At 41.9% G+C, this 19430-nt stretch overlaps 1 protein-coding gene across 1 annotated transcript in view; it reads right to left on the bottom strand.

Annotated features, from left to right (window-relative positions):
• The window catches only part of LOC308571994 (uncharacterized protein), a 282420-nt gene extending 277225 nt beyond the window's left edge, over positions 1-5195 (bottom strand). The window contains exons 1-2 of the mRNA XM_081167696.1: positions 5081-5195; positions 4696-4997 (exon numbers count right to left, since the gene is read on the bottom strand). Of these exons, the coding sequence (XP_081023822.1) occupies positions 4696-4997; positions 5081-5123 (345 nt within the window). The 5' untranslated portion in view covers positions 5124-5195. The remainder of the gene's footprint in view (positions 1-4695; positions 4998-5080) is intronic.
• Positions 5196-19430: the final 14235 nt, after the last annotated feature.

The following is a 19430-nucleotide window of genomic DNA, read 5'->3' as shown; positions in this document are numbered from 1 at the left end:
CAGTTGATTTCTGAGCATGGAATGGAGGGAGGCCTTTTTGAAATATTTTTTTTAAAAATTTCTGTCAGATATTTTGATATTCCAATACAGTGGTACCTCAATTTACAAACTTAATCTGCTCTTGAAGCCCGTTCTTAAACCAAATCCATTCTTAAACCGAGGCACACATTCCCTAATGAGGCCTCCCGCCTCCAGTGCCCTTCCCCCATTCGGCTTCCATTCATAGATTGAGGTAAAGTTCACAAACTACTTCTGGTTTGTAAACTGAATTGTTCGTAAACAGGAATGTTCCTAAACCAAGGTACCACTGTACAGTCAAACCTCAATTCCCGAATGCCAAAAACCAAGAAGTAAACGCTCCAGTTTTTGAATGTTTTTCGGAAGCCAAACGTCCGATGCAGTTTCCGCTGAGTGCAGGAATCTCTTGCAACCAATTGGATCCACAATTCAGTTGTTGAACATTTCGGAACCAAACTCGCTTCCGGAACATATTACGTTCAACAACAGTGGTTTGACTGTATACTACAAAGGTGTTCCAGCTCTCCCTGAAATATCTAAGTCATGAAGCTCAATGGACTTTTGGCAGTCACCATCTCTCAGCCTAACATGCCATTTCCCATGTAGACCACCTTGAGCTATTTGGAGGAAAAGGTGGTATATAAAGGTAAAATATGCATAAATAAAATGTAAATAATTCTGTCAAAATATTTTGATATTCAAAAGGTGTCCCAACTCTCCATAAAATTCTGTCCCTTCCTTTCTCTCTTTCTTGGAACCTAAGAAGGCATCTTAGTAACTTTCTTAGTTAGTAAGTAACTTAGTGTAGTCTATCTACCTTTCAGCCAACATTATGTATATTTCTATCCATTGTAATCAGCAGGCATGGGATTCAGGAACCTGCCCCCCTTTGATAACTTGTTTGGAGCCAAACATTGAATTTTTTGGGGGGGAGACAGACCCCCCCCACAGAAGCTCAAAATACATGGCAATTATAAAGTCTAGTCTGGCTTTTAGAATGCTGGATAACACTGCCTCAGCTTTCATTGGAAACTTTTTGAGGGAAAGGCTTTAGAGGATAAAGAGTCTTCCATGAAGAGGTTTCAACCAAACGGCTGAGAAAATAATCAGCACTTAGGCTGAAACCACAAAACCACCATGTTATCCACCTCCTAGGCAATAGAATCATATTTACAACTCTGCTGCCCTCTTGCGAAAGACAAGGGGAGGAAGTTTTATGAAGAGATGCAACTAATGCAAACGACTGCAGCTTGAGCATTGCTAGAGCAATTCACTGTTACAAATCCTTGTACTATCTGGACCAGGTGATTTGACCTTCACCGATACTGGTTCACAAACATTGATGGTAAGGACCAGCCAATTTTCTTCTGCTTCTTCCCCCCACCTCTATTTCTAAGGTTACAACTGATGGGGGCTTTGGAGATCCTAGATCCAACATGACTAACTGCGGGAGGCAGTGGAAGACAGGTGTGCCTGGCACGAAGAGTTTGACATGACTAAACAACAACAGATCCAACATGGCTCTGCTGCAAGATGAGCCCTTTGCCGCAGTATCGCCACATTCCTTTTGCTCATGTTTTGGCTAAGCCCAAATGGCACCACCATCCTTTTATAGACAGTCCGTGTTGCAAGGACTTCCCCACCTCCCACTCACTCAGTATTTTATAATATTTAGAAATCTCTGGCTTAATACAGAATCCAAAGGTACTGGGTGGCTCTGCTGGTTCCCTTTGGCTAAGCAGAATATAGCTTAAAGGGCCAGTCACGGACGACTCTGGGGTTGCACGCTCATCTCACCCTATAGGCCGAGGGAGCCGGTGTTTGTCTGCAGACAGCTTCCGGGTCATGTGGCCAGCATGACTAAGCTGTTTCTGGCAAACCAGAGCAGCACATGGAAACACCATTTACCTTCATGCCGGAGTGGTACCTATTTCTCTACTTGCACTTGACATGCTTTTGAACTGCTAGGTGGGCAGGAGCTGGGACCGAACAACAGGAGCTCACCCCATCGCGGGGATTCAAATAGCAGACCTTCTGATCAGTAAGCCCTAGGCTCTGTGGTTTAGACCACAGCGCAACCCACGTCCCTTTAATGTAGCTTATGTTAGAGCGTTTTCTGAGAAATGGTGCCAATAGGCAGGACTTTTTTTTTTCCAGCTGCATCTCGCCGGAAATCAGTTCTGGCACCTCTCAGGTGGGTGCCATTGCCATTATGAGAGAACAAGAGAGACATTCATGGTGAGTTCAGACACCTCTGTTTCTGGAAAATTGCACTGCCAATGAGTATTCGGGGAGGGGGATCAGTGGCACAACAACAGTTCCCAGAACTCTCCGGGGAAAGTAAAGCAAGGCTTTTAGCCTGGTGGCAGTAGTAATAAAAGGTAAAGGGGACCCCTGACCATTAGGCCCAGTCGTGACCGACTCTGGGGTTGCAGCCAGTGTACAGCTTCTGGGTCATGTGGCCAGCATGACTAAGCCACTTCTGGTGAACCAGAGCAGCGCACAGAAACGCCGTTTACCTTTCCACCGGAGCGGTACCTATTTACCGACTTGCACTTTGATGTGCTTTCGAACTGCTAGGTTGGCAGGAGCTGGGACCGAGCAACGGGAGCTCACCCTGTCACGGGGATTCGAACCACCGACCTTCTGATCGGCAAGTCCTAGGCTCTGTGCTTTAACCCACAGCGTCACCCAGTAGATGGCGGCAGTAGTAATACAGCTGTTATAAAAATCAGACAGGCACCCACAATTCTGAAACCAAGATGATCTAAGAACTATCCCTTGTTTTAAGAGTGGTTTTGGAACAATCTCAATTGTGATCTTGTGGAGAATACCACACAGTCCTTATCTCATATTTCCCATTATACCCAACTTGAGCTTTCCAATGTTGTTTTTCCTCCAATATAACTAAAAATTTTAAGCGTGTCAGCACTAACAGTTCTCTGCTATGTATATCTAATTAGAATTAAGACCAACTGAATTAAACAGAATTTACTCCTAGGTATGTGAGAACAGGCTTTCTGCATTTTGGGAACCCGGGACATGAAATTGTCAGGACCTCTCCACTTGCTGGGAAATAGTCCCTCAAAATCAGTTTCCCCTTTTCGTATACTGCCCCCATTTGCCATGTCTCACTGTGTCTTTTCGAGCACAATAGTAGAAAGCTGAGTCTGCAGCTGTCAATGAGTTCAGCTGGAGGGAGAACTCATTCTTGGAGGTTTCTGAAGAAATGGTTGCACGGCTTTGAAAGGAAGGGTCATATCCCTTGCTCCCACCATGGGGGTAAACCCATGCAATCCATTCTAGACCTTTCCCAGGAGGCTGCCGAATTCAATGCCAGTCATAGCCAGATGTAGCAATGGAGAAACCTGTTACTTTAAAGACCAGGTTGAGATTCTCTCCTGGTCTCACTGTGCCTGGTCCAGATGATGCAAGCTGGATGTCCGAGAAGGCCCCTTGAAAACATAGAACATTACAATCAATGCAGCATTTCATGTAACCATTCTAATAATTAAACTCCAATTTCTGGATATTCCATTAAACGTGTTCTTACATCTTGGGACATCCGCTAAGAAAAACAAGAAAGGGATCAACAATTTCATCACATTAGTGAAGAGATGCCCTGGCTAAACAGGAAACAGGATCCTTTACACCAGGGAGAAACTGAGCATCCTTCATCTGACAGGTTTCCTTTTGAAGAGAGCCTCCTGGAAGTATTTGCATGAGTTCTCCTCCCTCATGGAAAATGTGGAATATAAAGAGTCTGTTATGGTGGGATGATCTATCAAATCTGGTTTCTTTAAGTGTGTCTTTTTTTAAACATGTTTTTTCTCCGCATTTCCACATCTGTTTACAAAGGGCCAATTTTTTCCTGAATACATGCACACTTGTATCCAATTGTACCTGATACACACATTTTTTTCCAAAATAATATTCCCCAACATATTGGATTTTTAATGTTGCTTTCACTAAAATATGCACAGTGCTTTTTTCTGGAGGGACGGAGGGGTACGCATACCCCTAAACATTTTGTGAATCTAAGTTTGGCCTCATTGAGGGGCAGTATTTCAATATGAGTAGGAAAATGAGAGTACCCCTAAACATTTTTTATTTTATTTTTTTTAAGAAAAAAAGCACTGGATATGAATTTTTGTGCACACTTTACCCCAGTGTATGCATGTATGTACATATTACTTGGCTGAAGAACTTTAAGTGCATATTTTTAATGATGTTCTCATATTATTTCAGAAAGTGCAGATTACGTAGCTTCTCTCTTAAATACAAATTGAATCCGATATTCCCCTGATCCCTTCCTGCCCCAGTGATTCACAGGACCAATCTCACATGTTTTGTTTGTATGTTTATAAAATTATGTATAGCTCAATTAAAAAAAATAACAAACCTGTTCATAACAAATACAATAAAAAAACCAAATAAAACTTGAAACAGTTCAGCAGCTCTAACAGAAAAAATATCCCAACCTGTTTCCATATTCCTAGAGTGAAAGGAAAGTTTTCAGCAAACATTTGAAAATTAGTATAAAGCGTATCTGCTGAATTTGTACCGGAAAACCATTCCACGTTCAATCTAAGGCAGCTAAATCAATCTGGAGAGCTGCAATGCACAAAGGGGGCTTTTTTGTCAGGCTTCAGATTCACTTCCTCTCACTGTGTCTACTTTCAGACAGTAATACGCAGTTGCATCCTCAGGTTTCAGGCTGTTCATTTGCAGATATACCATGTTTGAAGGGTCATTCTTGGAGATGGTGAAGCGCCCTCTCACTGAGTCAGCATAAGATTTTGAGCTTCCACCACAATCCCTTGCAATCCATTCCGGTTCCTTCCCTGGAGCCTGTCGTACCCAATCCATGCAGATGCCGCTGATGTTGAACCCAGAGATTTGGCCAGAGAGGCGGAGGGACTCTCCAGGTCTTTTGACATCTCCTCCAGTTTCCACCACCTGGACCTTTGCTTGGACACCTGGAAAGAAAGAATGTTTCTAAGAGATCTGCTTCATGTAACCCTGGGAATGGAACTCTAGTATTTGAAAGGCAAAAAAGCACCTCTAATTGCTGCTAAAGTGAAAACAAATGGAAGCCAATGCATCGTTCCCTTCCTTGCTTGTCTTGGGTGTGGGTGTTGGCTGGAAGGTTGCTGGCCACACAACAGTTTTGTCTCCCGAGATGGCTGGGTCTGGGAGAGGCAATGACTGATAAAAAGAGGAATCTGCCCCTGTATTTACATAAAGTTCAGCATAAAAGAGCAAGACATCCCACTGGTAACCATTATCTCTTTCCCATGCAAGAAGATCAAACCTATCCATTCTTAAGGAAATCAGCCCTGAGTGCTCACTGGAAGGACAGATCCTGAAGCTGAGGCTCCAATACTTTGGCCACCTCATGAGAAGAAAAGACTTCCTGGGAAAGACCCTGATGCTGGGAAAGATTGAGGGCACAAGGAGAAGGGGATGACAGAGGACAAGATGGTTGGACAGTGCTCTTGAAGCTACTAACATGAGTTTGACCAAACTGTGGGAGGCCATGGAAGACAGGAGTGCCTGGCGTGCTCTGGTCCAGGGGGGTCACAAAGAGTCGGACACGGCTAAATCACTAAACAGCAACAACAATCTCTTTGTGCATACAAACTCCACAGATTGTTTGAAAGGTTGCAAACACTTGGTCACTATATCTGTTGATAGGAATCAGGTGAGACTGTGTCCAACACCATTGTCAGAATGCATTATGAAGACATTTATGAAAATAGTTAATGTATGCATGTACAGCCGTACCTTGAATCCCGAACACCTTGGTACTTGGACGTTTCGGCTCCCGAACACCACAAACCAGGAAGTGAGTTTTCCGGTTTGCGAACATTCTTTGGAATGGAAACGTCTGACAGGGCTTCCACGGCTTCCGATTGGCTGCAGGAGCTTCCTGCAGCCAATCAGAAGCCATGCTTTGGTTTCTGTTTGACTTCCAAGGTATGACTGTAACAGAACCAATCAGCCTTCTTCACCTGTTGCCTTCTAGTGGGTGTTAAGCTCCAGTTCTCATCAGACACTATGGCCACTCATACAGGGAAGGCACCTGTTTATGAGCCTTCATACTGGATAGTGCTACACATGTTTTTGTGGAAGGACGCTACCCTCTTGTGAAGCTCAGGGGGACCTCCCATCTTGTTGAGCAGTGTGAGGAATCCTTTGCAGCTGAGAAAGTCAAAGGCCTTTGTCAGGTCTATGAAGGGAATGTACAAAGTGGTGGAATCTACACACATATTAAAAACACTGTGAAAATGCTTTTTTTTAAAAAAACCATTTTGAAAAATACGTTGAATTTGTCATGTCCCACTATCGCCCCCTAGCGTCACATTTGTATATTGCACTTTACAAGATACTTAAAATGTTTAATTTGCAGCTGTATAGCTGAGTCCAGGGTGTCTATGCACTTTGCATTTCTCCTGCAACTGGCGCTGTGAGAAAATCGTGTTGACTGTTAATTTAGGATTAATATCCACTGAATTAAACATAACTTACTCTTAGGTAGGTGAACGAAGGCCTTCTGCTTTGAGGGCCCTAAGGAAGGAGTAGGTGTGACATCTCCACTCACTGGGTTTTTGTTTAATTTTATGGCCATTAAAAAGTACCAGAAATAGGCATTCAGAATCAGTTTCCCCTTTTCAGTTTCCCATTCAAAGTGTTGATGCTGACCTTGAAAGCCCTAAACGGCCTCAGCCCAGTATACCTGAAGGAGCGTCTCCACCCCCATCGTTCAGCCTGGACACTGAGGGCCAGCGCTGAGGGCCTTCTGGCGATTCTCTCCCTGTAAGAAGTGAGGTTACAGGACACCAGGCAGAGGGCCTTCTCGGTGGTGGCGCCCTCCCATCAGATGTCAAGGAAATAAGCAACTATCTGACTTTTAGAAGACATCTGAAGGCAACCCTGTATTGGGAAAATTTTAATGTCTAATGTTTTACAAGTTTTTATGTGCTGTAAGCTGCCTACAGTGCCTGGGAAAACCCAGCCAGATGGGAGGGATATAAACAATGAAATGATGATGTTGATGATGATGATACACAGCCCCTATTGACCTTTATCACAGTGTCTCTTCAAGCACAATAATACAAAACTGAGTTTGTCAGTTTCTCACCCCCTTGGCTTAATTTTATCTAACACACATATAAATGTATTACTCCACTGATTTTATTTTTAAAAAGAGCATAAAAGAGCCACTCACATCTCTTTATGAATGTACTCTGTATACATCATTTGAAAGGCAGTAAGTACTTGCTTTCGATATGATTTTGTAAGAATCAGGGAAGAATCATGGGCACTGAACAAGAAGTCTTAAATGTTTTAATTCATTGGAAGCTGCCCAAAGTGGCTGGGCCAACCGAGTCAGATGGGTGGCATATAAAGAAATAAGTTGTAGTTGTAGTTGTTGTTGTAGTAGTAAATTTTTCTGGTAATCTAATTTAAAATAAAACATAGCACATCAATTATGGAAGACGCTATCATGGGAGTTTCTCTCTAGGAATTATGGGTATTCAGAAGAGATTGCTGCCCTGCGCCCCTTGAGCTTGCCCCCTGCCCTCAGGAATGGTGGCAGATGCTGTCCTGTTTCCCGTCTTGCTGATTTCTGGACGTGGAATGAATATTACTTGAATTCAAAGATACAAATGCATGACAGTTATAAAGCCCAGCTTGGCCCTTAGAAAGTTTAATAAGACTGAAACATTTTGTGGGAAAGTCTATTGAGGATGAATATTTCTCAGATCAGGTTTCAACCAAAAGCTGGAGGGGAACAATCAGCATCAGAGCTGAAAGCACAAAACAGCACTTGACTTACCACCTTACTTCGCTGCTAGGCAATGCAGTCATTATTACACCTCTGCTGCCCTCCTCTGAAAGACAAGGGAAGAACAGTTTATGAAGGCTACTTCTATGTCAATCTCAGCCATCACAATTCGCACCACACAAATCCTTGCATTCTGGCCCAAGGGGCTTACCTTGACTGACAAAAAGCTAATTTATTTAACGAATTGTTCTATTTAACAAAATTTATATACCCCTTGATTGCAATACAACTTTTAGGCAGTTTACAAATAAAATAAAAACATTATGATTATCATTAAAAGATTATTAAAAGCAAGTATCTGAAAAAATATTCATAAAACAATGAGAGGCTAAAAAGAAATAATAATAATTTAATAATTTATTATTTATACCCCGCCCATCTGGCTGGGTTTCCCCAGCCACCCCATATTTCTATCTCAACTTCTACATGTCTGGATAAGCTTGTGTAAACAAAAATGTTTTAAGCAGGTTCCAAAAACTGTGTGGCTATTTATTTTATGCCTACTCATTTTTTTTACACATTACCTAGAAGCATACACATAATGGGTCAGTTTTCTTCTACTTCTTTCTCTGTCTGCTTCTATAGTAGCACATGAGAGCAAGGGAGAGATCATTCCTGAGACAGACTAGAGGTACAGGCTGAGCATCAGATAATGAGTCACAGCAGCATTTATGACCAGGCAGTTCCACTTATGGAGTCCAAGACCAGGGAAGGAAACAGTGTGTCCCAGTGGGTTGCTATGCCCACATGCCAAGCTATTAAAGATAGAGCAAGACATGACTCTCATATCTTGAGAAATTGTTGAGTCTACAGACTTTTATTGCATCGAGTGGATGTGCCTATTTTCAGTGATGGGAACGCCATTGGGTCCTGGATAACCAAGCCTGCTTTAACATTCAGAGCAGCCTTATCCTGAGAGATCACCCACTCAGGGGCGTCTTGCCCATAGAGGCAAGTGGCGCGGGGCACCAGGGCGCCAAGTTCTGGAGGGTGCCAGGGAAGAGGCGGAGGCTAGACGTGGCGCCTCCCGGCATCAGTTCATCGCCCCTTGCCTGCCTCACTGAAGCAGCACCGCACCAGGAGCCTCCGCCTCTTCCCTGCCAGAGGAGCTGCCCTCCAGCTGCTGCCCACCTCCTCCAGCCCCGCAAAGCTGCTGGCAGCACCGTAAAAAGGCCAGCAACTCTGGGAAACTGGGGTGGGGGTGGGAGGCGCTGGAGGGAGCTTTGCACCATGCCACCAGATATATTTAAGACGGCCCTGCACCCACTTCCTCCAGCCTCCCTTCCCCTGACTCAGCTCCCCCATGCCATTATTCTGTTCAGTCTCCTCACTGATCTCTGCCTGCCACTCCATGTTCAATCCAATGGGGGCTGTAGCTCAGTGGAAGAGCATCTGCTTTGCATGCAGAATGTCCCAGTTTCAGTCTATGGCATGTTCAAGTGGGGCGGGTGGTATCCCCTGTCTGAAACTCTGGAGAGTTGCCAAATATCAGGGTGGAAAATGTTGAGCTAGATGGGCCACTTGTCTGGCTTGCCACAAGGCCACTTCCTATGTTCCTTAAATCCCTCATAGTTTTGTAGAGAGTAGTCATAAGCAGTATACTACATTCCCTGCATGTATAGGCAGGAGGGATTCTCACATATAAAATATCCAGTAATAAGGAACAACAAACCTCACTTAATCGGTATTTGAGTTTCACGGAGACCTGAGCAAAGGCTCTGTGGATGATTCCCTGTAAATAATGCCTTTAACTGAATTCAGGTAGGTAGCCGTGTTGGTCTGACACAGTATATATATATATATATATATATATATATATATATATATATATATATATATATATATATATATATAATGTCCAGTAGCACCTTAGAGACCAACTAAGTTTGTTCTGGCTATAAGCTTTTGTGTGCATGCACACTTCTTCAGATACAACCAAGAACAAACTTAGTTGGTCTCTAAGGTGCTACTGGACATTTATTTGTATTTTTTATCTATATTTCACCTTTAACTGAAGTGTCCTATCTTATAATGGCCTTGATGGGACAAGGAGGAAGAGGAGGAAGAGGCCAATTGGGTTATTGCTAGTTCTAGTCCAAAGATGGCTTTATCCAAGGGCCAGTCTCACCCACTGGAGTTGTTGTGGACAGAGGCAGAGCAAGTCTTCATGGCACTCACAAGCGCACTAAAGTGAGGGGGGGGAATGCACCAGCCCAGCCCTCACTGCTGACATGATGCCAGTCCTGATCCAGCTCAGGGACGGAGAAGGATGTAACAGCCATGCACCCTTCAATCTCAGCCTCACAATATGAGGGTGAGTCTGGGATCGAAGGACGCATGTCTGTTGCACCCTCCTCATGCCACCTTGTGGGATGGAAGGGCGACATGAGGAGGACACAGCAGGGCAGCCACGCACCCCCAGAAAAATGCACACAGGGCCATCACCCCGGCAGCCCACTGACCCTACGCCCCTGGATGTGGGTTCAGTGTGGGTTCACTCCCTTGATAATTGTCTCACTATGGAGCAGAGGAGATGGAGAAAAACATGTTTACTACCAGTGTAGCCACTTGGGGACAAAACTTTGCAAGGGGTATTATCTTCCATGCAATTATTTGAAATAATTGACTCTCCATGACAGGGGGGACAGTGTTCCAGAAAGTAATAGGAAAACAATCCATCAACAAGCCTTAAAGTGGTTATAAACCTTCCCTTTATGCCAAACAGAGCTTGGGTTAGGGATCAGAGGTAGGCAGGGCTCTGTCAGTTTGAACTCTGTCAGTTTCTCCCTCACACATTTTTTTACATTGCCAATGTTAATGACGATATGTTTCTCTTTCTGAAGAATATTGGTAGAATCTGCTGGTGTTTAATGCCAGTGATGAAACTGTAGGTGGACATGTGAGAATTTAATCAAGAGATAAATTTAACCACCAGGATGGTGGTATTAGTGATGCTGCTGTTTCTGGTTTCAAAAGTAGCCACCATGAATTGTCTTGCAAGTTCTCCCCTCCCTGTTCCTCATGAGAGGTACCAGTCCGGTGGTCTCCTCATTGGTGGAATTGTTTCTCAGATAATATACTTTTTCCCAAAGGTTTCCTTCAAGGAACACCCTTCTAAGGAGTTGGACTTTAACATTCCAGTGTAAATAATTCTTTTCTTTTCTGTTTTCCTTCTGGTGTTGTGTGAGCTTGAAAACTTATGTTGCAAGGGACTTAAGAAGGAGGCCTCAAAGACTGTATGTGTGGCTTGCATCCGCATCACACCTTGTTCATGGTCATAGATGGTGTGTAAGTGTAAATTCCTTATAGTAAACCTGGATTTCCTCCTTCCATAAGGCTTGCTCATATCATAGAATCATAGAATCATAGAGTTGGAAGAGACCACAAGGGCCATCGAGTCCAACCCCCTGCCAAGCAGGAAACACCATCAGAGCACTCCTGACATATGGTTGTCAAGCCTCTGCTTAAAGACCTCCAAAGAAGGAGACTCCACCACACTCCTTGGCAGCAAATTCCACTGTCAAACAGCTCTTACTGTCAGGAAGTTCTTCCTAATGTTTAGGTGGAATCTTCTTTCTTGTAGTTTGGATCCATTGCTCCATGTCCACTTCTCTGGAGCAGCAGAAAACAACCTTTCTCCCTCCTCTATGTGACATCCTTTTATATATTTGAACATGGCTATCATATCACCCCTTAACCTCCTCTTCTCCAGGCTAAACATGCCCAGCTCCCTTAGCCGTTCCTCATAAGGCATCGTTTCCAGGCCTTTGACCATTTTGGTTGCCCTCCTCTGGACACGTTCCAGTTTGTCAGTGTCCTTCTTGAACTGTGGTGCCCAGAACTGGACACAGTACTCCAGGTGAGGTCTGACCAGAGCAGAATACAGTGGCACTATTACTTCCCTTGATCTAGATGCTATACTCCTATTGATGCAGCCCAGAATTGCATTGGCTTTTTTAGCTGCCGCATCACATATGTTACATTGAACACAGGTACAAGCTGTCTCTCCACATATACAAATGTTTGTGTGAAAGAGAACATTGAATCATACAATTGTAGAGTTGGGATGTGTCTCAAGAGTCATCTCGTCTAGTCCCCCGCAATGCTGGAATATCCTCTTGTACAATATAGATTCTTGCTGAATTGTGCAGCTCAACTATTGTCTACACAGGTACACCTACTGCACACACATTAAACATTACATGTGATTAACTGTATAAGTGTACAGCTCAAATATTTCTGTACACAGGTACACAGATTGCACACCTGTTGAATGTAATGTGTGAACACCACTATAGTAAAAGAAATAAACGTCAGTTGTAGAAGATTGAAAGCAGTTTTTTCTTTAGTATACATTGATTTGCATATTGTCAGACGTAACTTCTAATAATTTGTTTCTTAAAGCTTCTGAGATATTAAGGGCAACACCCCCACACACCAAAACACACATGCACACACTGAAATGGCATAGCTGCAAGAGACTACAAAATATGCCAACATGAGGGCATTGGTGAAAATTCCTATTTGAAAACCGATGAGCGAGCAAACTGCAATGTGATTTATAAAAGGAGTAAATTTAAAAGGATGTTTAAGTTAAAAGCACTGGTAATGGGGGCTAGCTACAATGGAAGGAGGAAAATGTATTCAGATGACCATTTCCAAATGAAAGAAGGGTGATATGGCATGATTTTTTAGTTATTTTGCAGAGCATTGGTGACTTGCGAGATGTTAATGACTATGAGGGCACATTATAGAACAATGCACATACTTTTTTGGGGGTTTCAGAAAACCACTCTCATACTAGTGACGGGTTGTTGCTCAGTGGCAAAACACATTTGTGTGTAGACAATTGTATAATCAATTATGAATATAGGAAGCTGCCTTCTATTGGTCCACCCAAGTTGGAAACAGCTCTCCCGGGTTTTAGGCAGGAGTTTCTTCTAGCCTTGGGACTTTCTTCCAGTGCTTTTTTCCCCCCTAAAAAATTATGTTTAGGGGTACTCTCATTCTGATTCAAGGAAATTACCATTTTATAATCAGGAAAAATAAATACAGTAAATGGACAAAAGTACAAAGATTCACAAAATGTTTAGAGGTAAGCATACCCCTGTGTCCCCCCCCCCAGAAAAAAGCAGTTTTCTTCATAGAAAGCTGATGCTTTACCATTGAGCTACAGATCGCTCAGCATTTTACGTTATGTGCTGTATTTACAGTATTTCCAATGATTTCCAAATTCTGCCTTTTACCAGTTATGCTTCAGAAATTCAGACAAATTTCCCACGGTTGTCTCTTCTTATATGACCCTTTTATTTGTTCTCTGTCCTTTTTGCAGCTTCATCCTATAACTCTCAGCACTCATGATTTCTTTTTTTCTTTTTTTAATCTTTCCGAAAGTGATGGCAGTAATTACATTTCAATTGGAGCATTTCAGTTGCTCAGAGCTCAGAGCTGTTGGATTGTAAAAATTTGTCTGTGAAAATGTGTGTGCGTGCGTGTATCTCTACTCTATCTATCTATCTATCTATCTATCATCTATCTATCTATCTATCTATCTATCTATCATCTATCTATCTATCTATCATCTATCTATCTATCTATCTATCTATCTATCTATCTATCTATCTAATCTATCTATCTATCTATCTATCTATCTATCTATCTATCTATCTATCTATCTATCTATCTATCTATCATCTATCATCTATCTATCTATCTATCTATCATCTATCTATCTATCTATCTATCTATCTATCTATCTATCTATCTATCATCTATCTATCTTTTCAGTATGGTGACAAAGTTCTACCAGCATGTCTTAGCATTGGCTTTTTCCGTAAATGAGATCAATGAGAATCCCAGGATCTTGCCCAATGTCACACTTGGGCTCCATGTCTGTGACAGCTACTTCAATGAGAGGATGGCCTACCGCACAACTCTGGATGTGCTGTTCAAATTGCATAGATTTGTCCCTAACTATGAATGTGGGAGCCAGAAAAGCCTCATATCCATCATTGGGGGACTTGGCCCTGATATTTCCTTCCACATGGCAGACATCTTAAGTCTCTACAAGATTCCGCAGGTAAGATCTACCCCTTTTAAGACAAGTCTGGTGGAAAGACAGCTTGTTGCTGTAGCATATTGTTTTAGAATCTGCAACTGCAAACTGGTCGTATACCATTTTTCTCTGCATGGGGATCACAAAATTAGCTTCAGAAAGTGAGTGAATTGATTTCGGATCTGGAAAAGAAAAGTCTTGGAGAAAGTGGCGATACTGAAGCCAAATAAGAATTACTCTCAAAAGTTGGTGGGAAAATAATAATAATAATAATAATAATAATAATAATAATAATAGGAATACCTAATAGAGTTCTTTATCATAATTAACTTAAATAAAAGTGTGCCATATATCTGCATTCTAAAAAGAAGGGCCATTGATTTTCAACAGGGTTAATTTTAACCAAAGGTAGAAGTCTAAATCATAAGTGCCTTTTATTTGCATAAAAAGGAACATGCGTATATAATACTTTAAAGTCATTTCTGAGATACTGGTGTGTTTCCTTATAGCTCACATATGGCTCATTTCCTCCAGAGGAAAATGTCTCCTCTTTTTATCGCATGGTCCCAAACGAAGCCCATCAATATATGGGGGTTATCCGACTGCTTCAGCATTTTGGATGGACCTGGGTTGGGCTCTTTGCTGTGGATGATGAGAGTGGAGACCATTTCTTGCAGGCCCTAGAGGCATTGTTTTCTGAAAATGGAATCTGCTCAGCCTTCACACAGAGAATCCCAAGCCAAGCTCGGTTGATTAATATCACTGACATGATTGATACAGCCACAAATATATATCAGCCTTTCACGGACCACAGAATCAGCACTTATGTTTTCTATGGAGAAACTCTCACTGTTATGTGGCTGACTACTATGATGTTTCTAACTGATCCTGAATATCAGGAAAACACATCTTCTGGAAAGATATGGATCGTGACAGCCCAGATTGATTTTACAGTTATAGCCCTTATCACGGGTTGGGATCCTGAATTTTTCCAAGGCACCGTTTCTTTTGAGGTTCACTCAAATGAACCATCAGGGTTCCAGGCATATCTTCAGAATATAAAACTTTACTGGGAAGAAGGAGATTCTTTCCTCAAGGATTTCTGGGAGCAAGCATTCCAGTGCTCATTCCCGAATCACAATGTGCCATTAGAAGTTGATAAAAAGGTTTGTACCAGGGATGAGAGGCTAGATAACCTTTTTGGGTCTGTTTTTGAAACTCGCATGACTGGTCACAGCTACAGCATCTTCAATGCTGCCCATGCCGTGGCACAAGCTTTGCACACCATGTACTCATCAAGATCCAACCACGACCCACTAGCAGGTGGTAAAAAAACTGAATGGAAAAACCTTCAGCCCTGGCAGGTAATGTTTCCACAACAAAATGGATTTATTGCCATGAATGCATTTTTATAAAGTGAAATAGCACCCAAATACAGTGGTACCTTGAGTTACAAACGCCTCAGGTTACAAAAGCTTCAGGTTACAAACTCAGCTAACCTGGAAGAGTTACCTTAAGTTGAGAACTTTGCCCCAGGATGAGAACGGAAATTGTGTGCCGGCGGCACAGCAGCAGTAAGAGGCCCCATTAGCGAAAGCACGCCTCTAGTTAAGAACAGTTTCAGGTTAAGAACGGACCTCCGGAATGAATTTCGTAACTAGAGGTACCACTGTATAACAGTGGAATTGCACTTGACATACAGTGTTACCTCGGGTTACATACGCTTCAGGTTACATATGCTTCAGGTTACAGACTCCGCTACCCCAGAAATAGTGCTTCAGGTTAAGAACTTTGCTTCAGGATGAGAACAGAAATCGTGCTCCGGCGGCGCAGCAGCAGCAGGAGGCCCCATTAGCTAAAGTCGTGCTTCAGGTCAAGAACAGTTTCGGGTTAAGTACGGATCTCCAGAACGAATTAAGTACTTAACCTGAGGTACCACTGTACTATTCATTAACAGGAGCAACAACTATTGTTACATTTAGGGGGGATTATGAACCCACATAGTCTGAACCTGTGGCTTATTTTGTACTAAGCAGGATTATGATCACTCATTAACAGGAGCTGAAATGTGGGGAGAAGGGGAATGATGTGTGAGCAGAAGGAGCTAATCACTCTCGGCATAATATTGAGGGAAATTGCCCTTCTGAACCTGCGTTTAGCCTCATCGCAGCTTGTGTGTGTGTGATTTTAACCAGAATCACTAGAGAAGAAAAATGCTAACCACCTAAAACCCTCTTCACTGCTGCCGCCTGGGACACATTCACACCACACATTTAAAGCAGTATTACACCACTTTAACAGCAAGGGCATCCTCAACAGAATCCTGGGAATGACTCCCTCAGGAAGTTGTGGATTCTCCTTTAAGGAGGGGTTGGATCGCCACCTCTTGTGGATGCTTTAGTTGAGATCTCTGCATTACAGGGCTTGGTCTAGATGACCTTTGGTTTCATTCCAACAACTCTACTATTCATCTAGTTTCTTCACTTGTAGATTGAAAGAACAATTTGCTTGCATTTTTAAAAAATTACTGTTTGACTGCATTCATTATTGCATTCCCCCCCATAATCATTTGTAAAAGGAAATTGCAAAAGAAATTGCAAAAGAAACAAAAACAAAATCCTGCACCAGCAGGGAAATGTATTTATGAAGCTCAATGTGACAGTGGTGATTTCTCTTTCTTTCTTTCTTTCTTTCTTTCTTTCTTTCTTTCTTTCTTTCTTTCTTTCTTTCTTTCTTTCCTCATTCCTCAAGCTTCATCAGTTTCTTCAAGGCATCTCCTTTAACAATTCAGCGGGAGAAAGAGTGCACTTCAACAATAAAATGGAAATGGTCACAGGATTTGATATAATGAAGATGGTCATATTTCCCAACAACTCCTTCACAAAAGTGAAAGTTGGAAGAGTAGATCCCAATGAAGGGCAGAATATCATCCTTAATGAGGACAGGATTACTTGGCAAAGACGTTTCAATCAGGTATGTGTCTATACTGATACTAAAAAATGGGACCTAATGGTCAGAAGTTAGGCTCTGAAATTTGTTTTTTTATTTATTAAGTTCATTTATGTCCTGTCTTTCCTCTAAGGAGTACAAGAAAACATTCAATACTGTCTTGCTTCCATTTTTCCTCACAAAAACTCTCTGAGGTACATTAGCCTGAGAGATACATTTTGCCCCAAGGCCACACAGTGATTTTCTTCGCCAAGTAGGGAATTGAACCCTGATATTTCTGGTCTTGCTCTAACCATTAGACCACTGTGGTTTTCAGTTAGTGCCATGTATGCAGAAACTCCACAACACCCTCAATGAACTCCCCCCCATCCTGTTTTTGTGGGATAAAAAATTCATTTGAGTAAGCCATTGGTTTACTCTGGTGTGCAGATTCTCCTCAAACAAGCAATTGGCTATAAAACTAAGATTCAGGGAATCACTGGCAAATTGTCTGCACTGTGTTCAACTGATTGCTTGAATCTTTTTAGTTTTGCCAATGAACAAAAGTGATCTCTAAATTCTTCAACCCATAATTCTTTCGACCTTTATTCGTAGGTGTTGCCCCTTTCTGTATGTAGTGACTCCTGCCATGCTGGTTATCAGAAGAAGAAGAAGGAAGGGGAGAAATTTTGCTGCTATGATTGTGTTCCATGTCCAGAAGGGAAGGTTTCATGGCAACAAGGTAGGTGTTCTAGTGCGTTAATGTTTCCAGAATACACAGAAAATACAATTTATGAAGTAAAAACAATAAAGAAATTTATGACAACTTAAAGACTGACAGATACTCAGCATAACCAGACACTGCTATGTTGAAGATTCTCATGAAAACAGGCCTGTATTCACAAATGAATTCACACTATGTTTCTCACTATTTTGTTTTTCAGACATGGCAGACTGCTACAAATGCCATGACGATCAATATGCAAGCAGGGACCAAGATCAATGTATGTCAAAGACATTAGCTTATCTGTCCTACGAAGATCCTTTAGGGATTAGTTTAGGATTGGTTGCTGTGTCCTTCTCTATTGTTACAGTATCGGTAATTGGAATTTTTATTAAGAACAAAGATACCCCCATAGTCAAAGCCAACAATCGGGACCTTACATACATTCTCCTCTTCTCCCTCCTGTTCTGCTTCCTCTCATCATTGCTATTCCTTGGCCAACCTGGGAAGGTGATCTGCTTTCTCCGTCAATCTGCTTTTGGCATTATCTTCTCAGTGGCTATCTCTTGTGTGTTGGCTAAAACCATAATTGTGGTTCTTGCTTTCATGGCCACCAAGCCGGGGTCCAGAATGAGAATGTGGGTGGGGAAAAGATTGACCAATTCCATTGTTCTCTCCTGCTCCATTATTCAAGCAGGCATTTGTGTGCTGTGGCTGGCAACCTCCCCCCCATTCCCAGATTTGGACATGCAGTCCCTAATTGAAGAAATCATAGCAGAATGCAATGAAGGGGCTGTCACCATGTTTTATCTTGTTCTGGGCTACATGGGAGTTCTGGCCATCATCAGCTTCACTGTGGCTTTCCTGGCAAGAAAGTTGCCAGACAGTTTTAATGAAGCCAAGTTCATCACCTTCAGCATGTTGATGTTCTGCAGTGTTTGGTTGTCATTTGTTCCAACCTACCTGAGTACCAAAGGGAAATATATGGTGGCTGTGGAGATCTTCTCCATCTTGGCCTCCAGTGCTGGCTTGTTGGGTTGTATATTTTTCCCCAAATGCTACATTATTTTGTTGAGACCTGAACTGAATACGAGGGAGCAGCTGATAAGAATAAAGAGTTAAAGAATCTAAGTAAACAGTTTATGTATTTCTTGTGCAATATGACAATGAGACGGTGGACCTATTCAAGAAGTCAGATTTAGGTAGCATACATTCCTGACCAATCTATTTCTACTCCTATGTTACAAACAAACACAACAAATATAACAGATTCATATGGATGGAGGGTTAAGAATATAACATGCTTGTGTGATGGCTGATTATTCTTCTGATGTATTTATCTTAATTCTAATTCATAACTTCTTAAATAATGTAGGCCACAATCCTCATGAATAACCAAAATAAGGTACTGTATGGAACCTTGGAGATTCACTCACTACTAAATATTTTCCAAATCTGCTTAATACATAACATATAAAACCTTGAACAACTTAGGTCTAGGTTACCTCAAATACTATCTACCCCTATACAGACTTGTAAGGTCACTTAGATTGCTAGGGGAATTTGATTAATGATACTGTACTTTATAGTACATCACAGGGCATGTATCTCCCATAGATGAAGCACCAATCAACAATTATTTCAAACATCTTGCAAAGTCTCATCTTTCCCTAACCGATAAGATTGGACAATGTTTTATGTGCTTTGGAACTCTTGAATTATTTCCTTCAATTATATGCTTTTAAGTGGCTTGTTTTAATGCTTTTTAATATTGGACACTACTTAGAGATTTTAAAATATTAAGTGGTTTAGAAATGCTTTCACATAAATAGCAATAAATAAATAAGGAGGGA

This window comes from Podarcis bocagei, assembly GCF_964188305.1.
Source record: "Podarcis bocagei genome assembly, chromosome: 13".
Lineage (NCBI taxonomy): Eukaryota > Metazoa > Chordata > Lepidosauria > Squamata > Lacertidae > Podarcis > Podarcis bocagei.
Note: the sequence above shows the minus strand (reverse complement) of the source record. Positions and strands in the feature narration are given on the sequence as shown.